The sequence below is a fragment of the Mytilus trossulus genome, chromosome 4 (assembly GCF_036588685.1).
Source record: "Mytilus trossulus isolate FHL-02 chromosome 4, PNRI_Mtr1.1.1.hap1, whole genome shotgun sequence".
In the NCBI taxonomy this organism is placed as follows: Eukaryota; Metazoa; Mollusca; class Bivalvia; order Mytilida; family Mytilidae; genus Mytilus; species Mytilus trossulus.
This window is the reverse complement of record NC_086376.1, coordinates 74,966,647-74,981,427: the sequence shown is the minus strand read 5'-3', so window position 1 is coordinate 74,981,427 and position 14,781 is coordinate 74,966,647. Positions and strand designations below refer to the sequence as shown.

General features: G+C 34.7%; 2 protein-coding genes across 4 annotated transcripts; one reads left to right on the top strand and one right to left on the bottom strand.

Annotated features, from left to right (window-relative positions):
• Positions 1-7,388: 7,388 nt before the first annotated feature.
• Positions 7,389-10,607, top strand: LOC134714183 (putative nuclease HARBI1). 2 transcript variants are annotated; one of them, XM_063575421.1, is made up of 3 exons: positions 7,389-7,781; positions 8,313-8,799; positions 10,498-10,607. In XM_063575421.1, exons 1-2 carry the CDS (start codon positions 7,427-7,429, stop codon positions 8,792-8,794), a joined length of 837 nt encoding a protein of 278 aa, XP_063431491.1. In that variant the 5' UTR covers positions 7,389-7,426; the 3' UTR covers positions 8,795-8,799; positions 10,498-10,607. The 2 variants fall into 2 exon arrangements, with proteins under 2 accessions (XP_063431491.1, XP_063431490.1); XM_063575420.1 differs by having other exon boundaries at positions 8,313-8,795; positions 10,498-10,606.
• Positions 8,837-10,672, bottom strand: LOC134714185 (uncharacterized). Of its 2 annotated transcripts, none has more exons than XM_063575422.1 (3): positions 10,491-10,672; positions 10,081-10,255; positions 8,837-9,204 (listed from the first exon to the last, which is right to left on the bottom strand). In XM_063575422.1, exons 1-3 carry the CDS (start codon positions 10,649-10,651, stop codon positions 8,998-9,000), a joined length of 543 nt encoding a protein of 180 aa, XP_063431492.1. In that variant the 5' UTR covers positions 10,652-10,672; the 3' UTR covers positions 8,837-8,997. The 2 variants fall into 2 exon arrangements, with proteins under 2 accessions (XP_063431492.1, XP_063431493.1); XM_063575423.1 differs by having other exon boundaries at positions 10,081-10,252.
• Positions 10,673-14,781: the final 4,109 nt, after the last annotated feature.

Below are 14,781 nucleotides of genomic sequence, written 5' to 3'. Positions count from 1 at the left end.
TACCACCATATTATTGAGAAGGAATGTTTACATGCTATACTCTCGTACTAGTATTACAGGGTTCTTGTGGCGTTCACCCTAGACACATCTTTTTAAAGATGTTTAAAAAAAAGACAGAACCAATTTAATGTCATATTTCCCTATTTTTTTTAAATATAACTAAAAGTCTTTCATCTGACAAGAATACCCCTATTTAGCGGACAAGTAATTTATTCTTTTTTCTGTTATTGAATACCAAGAAAGAAAAAAATAATTCCGAAATTAATTTGAAACTTTGATACTCAAAAGTTTCCCAGCAAAATATTCACATCCCTTCGGGATAATTAGTGTTCGTCCAGTGGCATATATAACAATTGTGATGACGAATTCCTTCCTTTGTTCGAGAACAATCTTATTGAAATATAAATCTGTGATTTTACTACGTCCACAACTTCAATGAACCAAAGCAAAAGTTATACATCGACCTGTATTTAAATCAAATTGGTTCTCTTCTTCTTCTGGTATACAATAGTCTATCGACATTCGATGATTACATGCTGTTGGCATACGTGGACTAGTCTATTTACAACACTTTTACCCCTATCTATTCAAAATATATGTTTTTTTCTTATGTTCAATGTATACATGTATATATTTTAAATTGCGCTATAGTTCCGTAACTTTCTATCCAGTCGTATAAACGAATCGTCGGCAAGTGCGTACATTTTTTTAAATCAATCTTTCTTGTATATTCCAATCTGTCCTTCACTTTTGACAATGAGTATATATTACATTTACATGACTAGTATATTATATCACTTTCGCACACGCAAGACAGAGATGTATATTATACATGCACCTGATAGTTTAAAATGGAAAGTTATAAGTTATCGGCCGTGTACACTGATCAATACCTACAGAAGTGAAACATGCATGAACGGGCCGGCATGAACTTGCAAGCCATATAGGAAATCGCTTGAATACCTGGACGTGTCACCTTACACCCCTCACAATACCTTTGGGAGTAATACCTTTAGCCATGCGGGTGATCAGTGGAGCGAAGATTCTAATTTTTTGAATAAAGTGTATTACTTTCAAGAATTATGAACGAATTAGATTTTCGAAAACAATTTTCACGGAACACTTATTTATGACTTTGACTTTTTAACTAATTTCAATATCAACAGTTTAAAAATAAACAGACTATATGGTTATTAAAAAAATATAAGAACATTTTCCGTATTATTTAAAGTTAGTTAGTCAGATAAAACAACCGTACGATTGACAAGATATCGACACGTATTTACGACTACATCGGTTACTGTAGTTTTGTTTCTTTGTGGTTTATAGACATATCGTGATTTTTATTTGTACACGATAACAAAATGGCGGAACGCAGAGAACTGATACTCAAAATTTAAAATCGATGGTGATCTCTTATCTAGCGGAATAAAACTTTAATATTTATAAATTTGAGCATTTTTATACAGAATGGACATAATATCAATTTTTGATTTTTTTGCGAAGTTTCCCTTTAAGTTCAAATCTATTTAAAATAGCGTATTCCACGAGCGAGATTTTAAACATGTCTTATATCTGAACATACGTAACGAAAAAGCAGGTATATTTTGAATGATATACAGTTAACAATGATTCCTATTTTCGTAAAAAAAGAGTTTCTTTTCAACAAATTTGTGAATATGGCGTGCCAGAGAGTATACGGGAAAATGAGTTTTTGAACATATTAATTCTAAAAAGGATAAAGTTGATCAATTTTGGTAGCTATCAGACTATATCTGCTTTACGATAAAAGAGAGACTATCAACCTCTTACTTGTAGATTGAAAATAAACTGACAACGCCATGGCCTAAAACAAAAAGACTAACAGACAAATAAAAGTACAGAAGACACAACATAGAAAACTAAAGACTTTGCAACACGGACCCAACCAAAAACTGGGGGTGATCTAAGGTGCTCCGGAAGGGTATGCAGATCCTGCTTCACATGTGGCACCCGTCGTGTTGCTTATGTAAAATACAAATCCGGTAAAATGTCTAATTCGATAATTCACATTCGTGAAAAGGGAAGAGTATTGTAGATAATTCAGACTACAACAATTTTGGATATATAGTAAAACCGTAGTTCTGAAGTTGTAGATTATTAACTGTGGCGGATCAGGAAATTTAAAAAGAGGGTTCCAGAAGAAAAAAAAGCAATTGGTGTCTCCTTTACCGCAAAATTCACGTATTTTTTTTTATTTTCGAAAAAAGGTAGAATCCAATCAGAGACCCCCACCCATGGTACAGCCACTGAGTAAATTATTTGTAACTTTTTATCCGTAGTACATGGTAATTATGCATGGTCTGCAGGCAAACTACCGAAATTGATGCGCAGGATTCCATAATTGATGACCCTGACCATTGCCTTTTTTAGTTGGTTTTTAAGTTAAATTTCTTTTCTGTTTCATAATTAAAAAAAAAGTATGTATAAATAATTACATTAGATGTATGTTTCATTATAATACTTCATCCTGATTGGCTAACTGCACATCACGTGTTATTCCGTAAGCAATTGCATTACTCAATAAAACTTTTCATTCACGATAACACGTGGTCCCACAATAAAGTGCACAGGTGAATTAAATAAAACACAAATAAAATTCGTGTCTTCATGATCATTGCTAAAAAAATTTGAATTATAAGTATTGCATGCTTCTTTTTGTAACTTCATAGGGTTGTAAAAGCGTTGACCGTGCGCACATTTTAAGTATGAACCGCTTCCGCGCTTCATACAAAATGTACTTCGGTCAACGCTTTTACACCCCAATGAAGTTACAAAAAGAAGCATTCAATTCTTGAATGATATATTATTATTGTTCAGTATAACTCGTTTCCTCGATGTATTAACAGTTATTGTGTTTCGAGTCATATAATCACGAGACAAACGTTTAAGTTATTAAACTTGTTTATTTTAAATTAAACTTGCCACTATTACCAATAATCAGACTAAACGGCCAAATCGAACTGAAAAATTTTAAACATGTTAAATGACTGAGAAACAAAAAAGTGTTTAGTATTTTCAGTTTTTACAGTTCAATTTTCAAATCACAGTCCGTGCTGTAATGTATATTAGTTTAGTCTGTTTAAACTCACTCACCTCTAACCACTCAGTTGGTAAGAAAAAATGAAAAGGAATCGTCCTTTCTAAATTTACCTCAAGGACTGAAATTTGAAAAATTGTCTGAAAAGGTTTTAAATATTGACAATTTTATCTTGTAAGAACGTAATAAAAACAAATATTGCATGGCCTTATTCTGCAACCATAGGAACATCTTATTCTTCGTCAATATCATTTATAAATTCAGGCCTTATCTTTGCAAGTCCAACACATAATTGAACAATACACGAGAGTTAACCTTTACACTTGTCAACCCGTCGACCTATGCATTTATTGACTCTTCAACATGTCGACCTGTCAACCTAGGCCTGTTAACTTTTAGAAATGCCAACCTGTCGACCTATGCATTTGTCGACTTTTCAACATATCGACTTGCCAATCTGTGAACCTTTAACCTTTACACTTGTCAACCTTTCGACCTGTCAACCTAGGCCTGTTAACTTTTAGAAATGCCAACCTGTCGACCTATGCATTTGTCGACTTTTCAACATATCGACTTGCCAATATGTGAACCTTTAACCTTTACACTTGTCAACCTTTCGACCTATGCATTTATCGACTTTTTAACATGTCGACCTGTCAACCTTCTAACCATAACACTTGTCAACCTTGAAGATCTTTCTAAGGTCAACTTGTCAACCTTTCTAGTGTAAACCTGTCGACCTATTACTCTGTCAACTTATGTACAAACATGACTAAGCCGATTTACTTCTTCAGTTAAACCTATGGAACTACAGTACCGTTTATCTTAATTGATCCGATCTTATGAGGTATAGTCAGATAGTTGAACTTCTCTCTGTCAGTTCCATAGAATGCTGACCATGCAGACTTATTTGAATTCTGGTATAGTGAGGTCGATAATTCCCTCATTCTCGAGAAGACAGAAGACGGACAAAAAGGAAGGGAAAATATTGACATTGAAATACCATAAACATTTGTGGTAAATTATTTTTCTGTAAATGTGTTTTCTTTCTATTTTTTGTACACATTTTACTTTCGTTCAGCTAAATAAATGTCCATTGTTTTTGATAAGGATGCAACCAATTTATTTTAGGGGAGGGAGTGCATGGATAAACTTTTAAGGCGAAATTTCGATTGAGCCTTTTTTGTCCAAGCTTGCCAACATTTTCTTAACTCCAATAATCTTGGTTTGCAGCCGTTTTTTGGTTCTGCCTTTCGATTTTGTAAATACTCTTCCAAAATTGGTTTCAGCATAAATTCGAGGGTCCTGCCTATTTATTTTTTAAATTTGATCTAGGCCCCTCCCAGATAGATATGATTGTTATGACAAAGCTTATGTTTAACGCACAAATATAGAATAACCATATATTGTCTCGAAATATCAATGCTTAATAATAGCCTCGCTTTCTACCTATTTCTAAGCCTTGTACAAATAGTATCAATTGATATTTCGAGACAATTTACGGTTATTCAGTATTTAATTTTTAATGAACTCACCGATCATTTCTTTTTTTTTTGGAGGGGGGAGACTCTTACATTGAAATTTTGTTTTAAAAATTATCTAATGGGCAGATATATCTTCTGTTTTAATTCACAGAACCCTCCCGACCCCCTCCCGAAAATCGAATGGTCCGTGCCTGTTACATGAATGTTGTTTTAGAATTAAAACAATATTATAACTACCAGACTGAAATCTGAAATACAGAAACCGGCGAAGGGAGACAACCACAATTTATATTATGTCTTATAAGTCCGTATAATTGTAAGACTAAGTTTCTTGTGTTAACGTACGTAAGTTTCGTTCAAAACATAAAATTCTCTAATAGAGCTTTCTTACAAATTGACGAAAGGAATGAACGAACGTAAAGGACGAACGTATTTCATTTCTAAAATAACAGTTAAAAGAGTCTTTGTTTTATCCAGTAAAACAGCATTCTTTTCTAAATCAAGTTTATTTTAAAAAAAATAATATCTCAAATAATACACGATTTTAATATAATCAAACAGAGAAAAATAGTGTCAAATACACTTGCGTCCGATACGTTACTTACGTAAACCACGAGTACACACATTTCCGCGGGAATTTTTTAAGCACGAGTTTCACGATTTCAGTACATTTCAATGACATTATTGAAGTACGTTAGTCTAAATTTAACGACAAGATTCACTTTTATTTTAATCTGTTACAATACACTTTCAGCAAATTGTCAAAGTGGAATATCGAGATTTGCTAAAAAATGATGCTACAATGTTTTTAAAAAGTAATGTTCTGGACCCGTTGCACAAAAGTTAACAAGCAGTAAACTGACAGTTAGTTCACCCAGTTAAGTTACAGATTTAACTAAGCCCGAGGGGTAACATTAAATATTTAACAGTCAGTTAAAATCAAAGATGGCAAACCAGTTATTGTTTGGTAATGTTTTTGCACTGCGAAAACAGCGAGTATATCGCGATAGGATAGAGCTGGCCACCCTTAGTGATAGACAGATACAATCAAGGTTTCGATTCAAAAGAGAATCAATCCAATTTATATCAGATTTGCTACGGAATGATTTGTCCCACACCACAAGAAGGAGTCAGCCAATTTCAGTTGAAATGCAGGTATACTCTTTAGAATATTATCTTTTTGTAAGAGTTAGACAAAGATTCATTTTTCTTAGTAACAAAGAAAATCTCTCTATATATATGTGTACCGACGTCCGTTCAGTTTTAGGATAAGAAAAGTCTCCATTCAAACGTAAACATAACAAAAAATAATTGAAAAATGACTACAAACATGGATTTAATCATCTCTCCCAACACAATCTAACCTAGTATATAATTCCACACACACCAACACACAATAGACCACAATAGCTGTTTCATGGGCTTCGATCGTCAATGAAAATACGGGTGTATTACACAAGACACACGAGTTTGATATTCTGTTTTTGGAAGTTATAAATATATAATCCAACTCCGGTGTAATTATAAAACAAAATATTGTAGGATTTTCATATTTTTCCAAATTTCCATCTAACAGTTTAGATAAACATGTATGTGTGCCTTTAAAAAAACCAAACAACAGTGCTTTCTATCACGTCCGCAAGCTGGGTCATTTAATATGTCGTTAATTTTATTTGCAGGAAATGAAAACGAAACTTAACAAAGGAGAAACGAAGTGGTTTCGTTTCTGATTTTAGTTATTATCCCAATGATATTACACTGTCTTTCGGAAAACTATGTGACCTAGAGCTTAATCAACTGTAGAAGTCTGAGAATTTAATTGTTTCGAAGGGATTAAAAAAAACAAATTTTCGAATTATATAAAATAATGGGTTTAATTGTATGATCAAATACGTGGAGGCTGTTTTTAATATTTGGATTCAGTGACAAGAAGTCCTTTTGTAATAAATGTCGTAACCGACACATTTAAATGTATGGATGTAATCATGTATAGGTCTCTCACTTCTGTATTCTTTTTTTTTTCGCTCATTATTTTTTTTTTTTAACATAATGGCTACTTTTTTACTTAGGTATTATGCACATTGCCTTTTTTGTAATCAGAAGTTGTTTACCCAAATTATTTAATTTTTTTTTCAGTTAATCTTTCAATTTTTACCCACAAGCACTTGCCTCTCAGTTTGATAATTTTATTTACCAAAGGCAAATATGTTATATATATATTTCAAAATGATCTAGAGCTTAAGTATAATACACATGTGTAATAATAAATTGCTGCTGTTACCCCCCCCCCCCCCCCCCCCCCGCCCACCACCACCACCAACATCAACCTTTTATGAAAGATTAATTATGATAAGTCATATGTGAAAAAAAAGCTTCTAAAAGTCTTGAAATGTTTTGGTTGTCAGCCCCCCCCCCCCCCCCTCCTCCTCACGCAGTCACTGCAGCGATGTTCTAGATCCGCCACTGTATTGGTCTTATATATTGAGTATCTCCTTCCTGAATGACTAGTACTGTTGAGCTACATTGTCTTGCCGAACAATATACAGAATATCAGTAGCTACATGTCCAAGCAGTTTGAACAAATAATGAAAATGGTCCTAAACCCATGCATTTCTCAGGACTACACAATTCGCCGAATCAGAAGGAAAGTGTTGTATATATGCACCTCTAAATATCAGACGCCTACCAAATATCAAAGAAATCTTTAGAGGAGTTGCAACCACAAGACCCATCTTTGGTAAATGTTGAAAAATTGTCCCATAACTCCACAAAATTTGCTGATTCAAACTCATTGTGACAGGGGAAAAACAAATATTTTAACATTTGTATGTATATGTAAAAATGAATACTGTACTTAAATATAATGTTCATTTTTTTTATTAAGGTAATGCTAGCACTACGATTTTACGCTTCTGGAAGCTTTTTGGAAGTGATAGGAGACACGATGGGTGTGGATAAAGCCACAGCCTGTAGAGCAGTAAATGATGTAACAAATGCTCTCCTCTCAAAGAAGGATCAGTTTATTAAATGGCCAGCACGTCAAGAAGAAAGGGATCGAAATAAGCAGGGTTTCTTCCGTGGAGGTTTATTTCCAGGAGTGATTGGGTGTATCGATGGGACACACGTAAAGATACAAGCCCCATCGGAGGATGAACCCGCCTACGTTAATAGAAAAGGTTGGCACTCCATCAATGTGCAAGGCATATGTGACCATGAAGGTAAATGTAAAAAAAAATAAAAAAATCTGAATATACGCTTATCTAGAGCCATGTGCACAAATGTGTCAAGTCTAATGTTTAAAGGCAAATTCTAACTTAACATAGGAATGTGAAGAAACATTGAAATGCCAACTTTATCATGCCTTTCTTTTGCGTTCAATATGAGATGAAACAGCGTCACAGGAGATCAACAATTTATCACAATATATCGGACACTTTCATGATTTATATCTCAGCATGTAAAAATAACAAAAAATGAAAAGACCCTCTTATCTCCCCCTTTTTTATTCTGACAGACAAACATTGAAGTGAAAAAAAAATCCCTTGTCAGCCTTAAGTGTCAGACCAGTAAAGTAGTTCCTTTTGATAATAGTTTTGTATATTGGTTCATTCCTATGGCGTGACATTACATCTATATCGCGCTTTTTTTAATTCTGTTTCATTGTAGTGGTTTGATTAACTTAAACTTATGTAATGTGCCATCATGGAATTGCAAATAATTAAAATCTTCCTTTGAATTAATCTTAACAGGAAAATTTATAAACGTTGATGCACAGTGGCCAGGAAGTACCCATGACAGCCACATGTTCAGAGCCTCTGATGTCAGTACCTACCTACAAATTAGACACCGTTCCATAGATGACGGTTTTTTACTTGGTGACAGTGGCTATGCATGCTCAAAGTTCCTACTTACACCATATCTACATCCGGCTACACCTTCCCAAGAGGCATATAATAGAGCACATACCCGCACGCGTTGCACTATAGAAAGGGTATTTGGTTGGTGGAAGCGAAGGTTTCATGTGTTACATGGAGAAGTTCGCATGAAGCCCGCCAAAGTTTGCAGAATAATTGGTGCTTGTGCTATCCTACATAACATAGCTATCATGCTCCGGGAGCCAATGGAAGATGATGAATCTGGTGAAAATCAGGAAGATGTTGGTCAGATGAACTACAATGGTCCAGAGGATGGCAGGTCAATAAGAAACTTTATAACCACATCATATTTCTGAAGTATGTAAAGTAAATTTTATTCAATCATAAGCCCATGAGGGCATACATCAATACAGTATATAAACAATATGACTGTTTAAACCCAAACATCACTCTCATTAAAAAAAACATTCATTCCCTTTTCATCCTAATTTGGTTAATTGGTGAACAATACAAAACATATAAAATTTAAAAGTATCAGTACTGTATGTTCAATTAATATCTAGCTACAATAATTGTCTGATTGCACCGCTGACAATGCTAACATTGCATTCTCTTCACTCTGAACAGACTGTTTTAACAATCTTATCTCTAACCGAAGCTTAGTGTTTCTTAATTTCAAGTTTTTTGTTCCAAGCTTTTCTCTGTTTATCTCCATCTTCAATTTAGTGGTCAACAAATCCGCTTGACTTTTCTGCTTTTCAAGGACCTGTAAAAATAACAAGGCATGAATATCACATGTATTATACCATGTTTTAAATTACACAATATAACGTTAATAGTTATTAGACCGCGTGGGTTTTCCCGTTTGAAAGGTTTTACACTGGTAATTTTGGGGCCCTTTATAGCTTGTTGTTCGGTGTGAGCCAATGCTCCGTGTTGAAAGCCGTACTTTAACCTATAATGGTTCACTTTTTTAAATTGTTACCTGGATGGAGAGTTGTCTCATTGGCACTAACACCACATCTTCCTATATCTATATACAGAATTCTATAAATGTATCTAAATTTAAAACAACGTTCAAATGTATACATGCATTTAAAGACCACCTGTTTTATGAGACCACTTTTTTGCTCTCCCTTAGGTGGTCTCTTAATACAGGTTTCACTATATGTTAATAAAAATATTAAAGCCAGCTCAATTGTATTACGCTACGGGCAGCTCACATCAAATTAAACATCGTTGTTTGTCTGTTTGTTTGGTCGGGGTTTTACGACGTTTTCAGCACATTTTGGCTATTTTTTCAATCCTTGTCAATTAAGATGGGAGTAATACACACCCCGCCACAGTGGCATTCGAACTCAAAACCTTAGTGTTGACAGGCTAGTGATCATAAGTAGTCATGACGAACTACATAGACCCCTCGGCCACCGAGGCCCCCATCGTTATTTGTTGTATTTAAATATAGTGTTCGGGGCTCATATAGAGTATACAGTATATATAATATGTATATATAAAATATTTTTCGAATATAATAATACATGTATATATAAAATATTTTTCGAATATAATAATACATGTATATAATATATCGGAATTATAGATTAAAAGATTACCTTTTGAAAAGAAAGCTAAAAAAATTTACCTCATACTGCATCGTTTGCAAATCACCAAGAGAAACCCTTTTCCTTTTCCCGTCTGGCTTTTTAGCGATACCGGAAGAACTGGTATCTTCTTCCACTGCAAAGTCTTCTGTCAAACTAATAAGTGCTATGGAGGACGTAGAGGCTGTGCTTGATCTTGGTATTGATGTGAAGCTACTAAAAAAATCACTCATCGTTAATCTGTTTTATAATTCTATATTGAGACAAATTATTTTTGACGTTTTCATAAAATTATCAAAAATCATTTCAAATTCCGAGAAGTGTTTTACATTCATTCGTTGGAAATCTAAATGTACATACAGTATTATTGTTGTGCGTGTTATATTTTTTTAAAGCAATTAGCAAATTGTTGCTTCAACGAGGACCGCGCTTAATAACTAGTGTTCTTTACCTTTCAGGAAACATTGATGAAACACTGCCTGTCTGGCCATCTCCAATACATGCGCTAAAACACGGCTGTTGACTGTTGTCTAGTTCACTTTCTACAAAAGATCCATTTGGAGTGCCTACAAAACAAGAGTTGTATATCAAAAGGACCTGTTTACACATCATAATACATAATTTATATATTTATTTATTATTAAACGAATTTTGAGTATTAAATCGTATACAAATCTTGGCCGAAACAAATGTAGATAATGTAATACCGAAACGTGGTTAGAATAGTTGACACTGTGCCTGTGTGCAGACAAAGAGTGGTTGGAAGGGGGGGGGGGGCTTTTTATGTGATTGGTGTCTGTCTGTTGTATTCAGTGAATGTTCTGTCTAACTTGTAAATGTTTATTAAATTATGATTGAAAATTGTAATTTGCTTCTTGTGAGACCATAATTGGAATAAACCATTCTAATATGTTAACTTATCTTAATTATAGACCCCATTATATGAACGGGTCATAACTTATAAATACATGAATGGATCGGATTTTTTGTCTCTATAGCAATATTATAAGGGGGGTTCAAATTTAAACGTTCACCTGTAACCCCCCTTCTCCCGTGTGTGCAGTGGGCCTTCAGGCATCACCAGCCGGTGAATAACGACATGAAGTAAAAGTTAATGCTTTAACCCAATCTACGTATACCTCAGCAAGAGTTATTCCTCTTTGTATACACAAAAAGCTTTAATTTCAACAACAAGCAAACCGCGTTTTTTACGAGTCTATAATATTGATCGCATTAACAAGGATATTACCTCCTTGTCTGTAATTAACTATGAACTGTACAATGTTATGTATTAGAGATGAAATATCCCGTGACGAAATATCTTGCAGGCTTGGATATTTTGAGCAAAGAAAGTTCACAAGCTCATCTATCTGGTTTTCGGAGTAACTAGACTCAACTGAGGGTTCCAAGAAAGGTATAAGGTGAACATCATTTGCTCTGGGTAAATTGTAGCTTTCAGTATAATTTTCTAAGTAGCTCTGAATCTCTGCATGCATATTTTTAGCTTTCTCTACCAGACCAACTGCAAAAACAGTCAAGCGAATGTAAAAAGTGGTATATTAAAAGAAAGATGGTATGATATGGTGTATATACATATGATAAATTAATTGAGTCAGGCACCGTTTAGTCCCCCCCCCCCCCCGATTTATTTGGCTATTATCTTAACAATTATAAGAGATAGGTAGCACAAGTAACGATGTCTGAGTTGTGGTCCCTTAGGGAGCAACCATTTGATTTTCTAGAGAGGGGGCATGGATTTACCCCCCGCCACACTTGGCGAAAAACAAGTATTTTCTTTCGCAACAAGGCAAAAACTTTTTTTTTATTTCAATTATACCGTTGAAGCAAGTAAACTGTGTGGTGGAATTTTTTTTTCTTTAAAATTTTGGAAAAAATTGTAGAAGCAAACAATTTTTTTTTAATCCATACCATCCAAACTCGAACACTCGCATATCCCCCCCCCCACACCAACGCCCCCCCCCCCCCCCCCGATTTTCAAATGTTTGCTCTCTTAAAGGTCTGTTTCCGTCGATTTTGGTTTATAACTCTGATTATGTTGCATAGCCCTGATTAATTAAGCCTCAAATGCTGGCTATTCTGTAATTACTTGCTGAAGTACTGTTTAATTCAAGGTGTATTCATTGGTTTAATATTATTGTCCTTCAGCTGGCTCCTTACAAAAATGTATACTAGTACACTACTAAACTCCAAATTATACACAAGAAACTAAAATTAAAAATCATACTAGACTATCAAAGGCCAGAGGCTCCTGCAGGGCCGCAACTAGTTTCTTTTAATAGTGAGGCAAAACATCTTCGCCGAGAGTAGAGGCGAAAAAAATTCGGCGAGGGGTCTGGGGGCCGCTCAAGGCCCCCAAAAGCTCTGAGAAAAATAGTGCAAAATTGTGCATTCTGAGCGTTTCCCGGAATCTTTCTTACATTGAAAAGCAATTAATTTTTAGCTATTTTTTCGACAATAATCTGGTCTTGAAGCAAAAACATAGATTCTTTGTAATTATAGACTTTTAGGTTTTAGGGACAACATTAAAAGATCGATTTGTAGGCTAAAGCAAAAATTGTAATTCTCATAAATCATTAATACCGGATCTCTCTGTATGTTCTTGTCTTGTATTGTGCTTAGACTTTGGTGATTTTTTTTATGAATTGATTTAAATATAGTGACAATGCAGTATTATATATATGCTTTAAGTACTAGTACTGCTCAGTTAATCGACACTAGGGACCATCTTGACCTTGTTTTAGGGACGACATCAAAGGATCGATGTAGGATAAAATACTTAAATCGAAGAGTTTGAGGTTGGGGGGTCAACATTGCTGCAAGTTTTGTTAATCTAAAATTGATTTTACATATATCCATATAGGTAAATCATTTTTTTCGCAAATTAAGTTAAGGAGAGGGGTAGGGGGTCAGCGAAAAACTATGTGAATTAAGTTTTTTTCCTACATTGAAGTTTTACATTGAACTTTTGATGTTGTCCCTTACGGCATTAATGATTCTTTTATTGTTCAAGAACCTCCAGCAACTATCAAGATGAAGAACAGGAATACAAACTTTGACCATTGATCATTTGTATTTTGTCTATGCATTGACTTTGTGTGCGATTAGGTCCCGTGTACGTTTACTCCATATCCTTTTATTTTCTGTTAAAGGGTCTGAACACGACTTAATGCAAGTTTAACCCTTCAATGTAAAAGTTCATATGGCAATACATTGTTGTTTATTTTCAAATTATTTGATACCGGCCGGAAATTTGTGACCTGACTTTAATTTAAACCATGTCAGCTATCTAGTTTTATCTACAAAAAGAGACTTTTGTATTCTTTGATATCAAGTTCAATTCTCCATGCAGAAACGACTATTTTTTTCTGTGTCCATTAGCAACGTATATTCTTAAAATATTTTCTCGCAAAATGTCTGGACATCGGTGCCGGTGGACATGCAACATTGCAAAACCACACGTCTACAAATGAAAATCAACACTAAGACACAAAGACTATAGTCATAAAGTAGGACATGAATGAACAAAAGACAAACCCGGGACACAGAATTACAAATAAAAGACCATCATCTCTGAAAACTAAAAGTAAAATAGAAACATGGATCACGAAAAACATGCAGCGGGGCTACAACAGAGAGTGAAGAGAACTTTCTTCTTGCAAGAAACTTTCCGTAAAAACAATTTTATATGAAGACAATCCGGCTTTTGTTTCAATTTTTTGTTTGAAATTTCGAATATGAGGCATTTGCCTCATTTGCCTCAATGTAGTTACGGCCCTGTCAGACTGGCCTGACTTGGGACAGGCGCCAAAAAAAGTAAATGTATTACTTCCAACATTTGAGTATCAGGCCCAAAATCATGGAGGCGCACTTGTCAAGACAGTGACATATATATGTGAGGGTAGTAATGCCCTTTACCGTCAGGCGTCAAACGATCATTTTCGGCTACCGTTAGCGTCAAATTAATTAAAATTTTACCGTGATTCGTCAGACTGAGGTCTCAAATAATGATCTTTAATACCGTTATTTTGTAAAAAAATAACGCGATTCGTCAAAATAATTCGATTGTTTTATCGTCTAAAAGAACGTGCACATTTTATCGTTATGCACCAAAAATAAACTTTAACGTCATTTGGCAAGAAATTTTACCGTTATTCGTCATGAAGGTACCCCAATTACCACCTTCATATATACTATTGACGTGGACCTTGACTACAGGCGGACTTCTCTTTTGTTTAAGGCAGCAACCATTTGATTTTCTGGGGGGGGGGGGGGGGGGGGGGGGCTATGATTTTTTTTGGAAAAAAAAAGTTTGCTTCCAAAAAATCAAATGGTTGCTGCCTAAGTGCATATAATTGAGAATGAAACTGAGTGGGGAATGTGCCAAAGATACAACAACCCGCCCGAAGAGCAGAAAACTCAATACATCGATAGAATCCTGCTTTTTTGTTTGTTTGGTTTCACCGTTTCGCCTATTCACGGTTCATTAAGCCGCTATCCATTTATTGGTTAATGTATTTGGCGGGTAAATTCTGTCGAGACCGGAAGTCATGATGTAAACACTGGAACTGCAAAAAAATGAACACCTAATTAATTACTTGACTTTGTGGTTGGAAATTCGTTATGTTATCAGTCAGGTCAGTCTTATTCTTTCTTTATTCATTAGACTAATGACATAAAATGGCCCTATCACTGTGAAATTTAATGTTCACCGATATTATGAA

What these genes read in the sequence shown, in the direction of transcription:
- LOC134714183 (XM_063575421.1), top strand. Translation starts at nt 7,427, where the DNA reads ATGTTCATTTTTTTTATTAAGGTAATGCTAGCACTACGATTTTACGCT. An exon ending in AGGCATATGTGACCATGAAG is followed by an intron (nt 7,782 to 8,312) that starts GTAAATGTAAAA and finishes TAATCTTAACAG; the next exon opens with GAAAATTTATAAACGTTGAT.
- LOC134714185 (XM_063575422.1), bottom strand. Translation starts at nt 10,651, where the DNA reads ATGATGTGTAAACAGGTCCTTTTGATATACAACTCTTGTTTTGTAGGC. An exon ending in TCATCAATGTTTCCTGAAAG is followed by an intron (nt 10,256 to 10,490) that starts GTAAAGAACACT and finishes TGATTTTTTTAG; the next exon opens with TAGCTTCACATCAATACCAA. An exon ending in TGCAAACGATGCAGTATGAG is followed by an intron (nt 9,205 to 10,080) that starts GTAAATTTTTTT and finishes TTATTTTTACAG; the next exon opens with GTCCTTGAAAAGCAGAAAAG.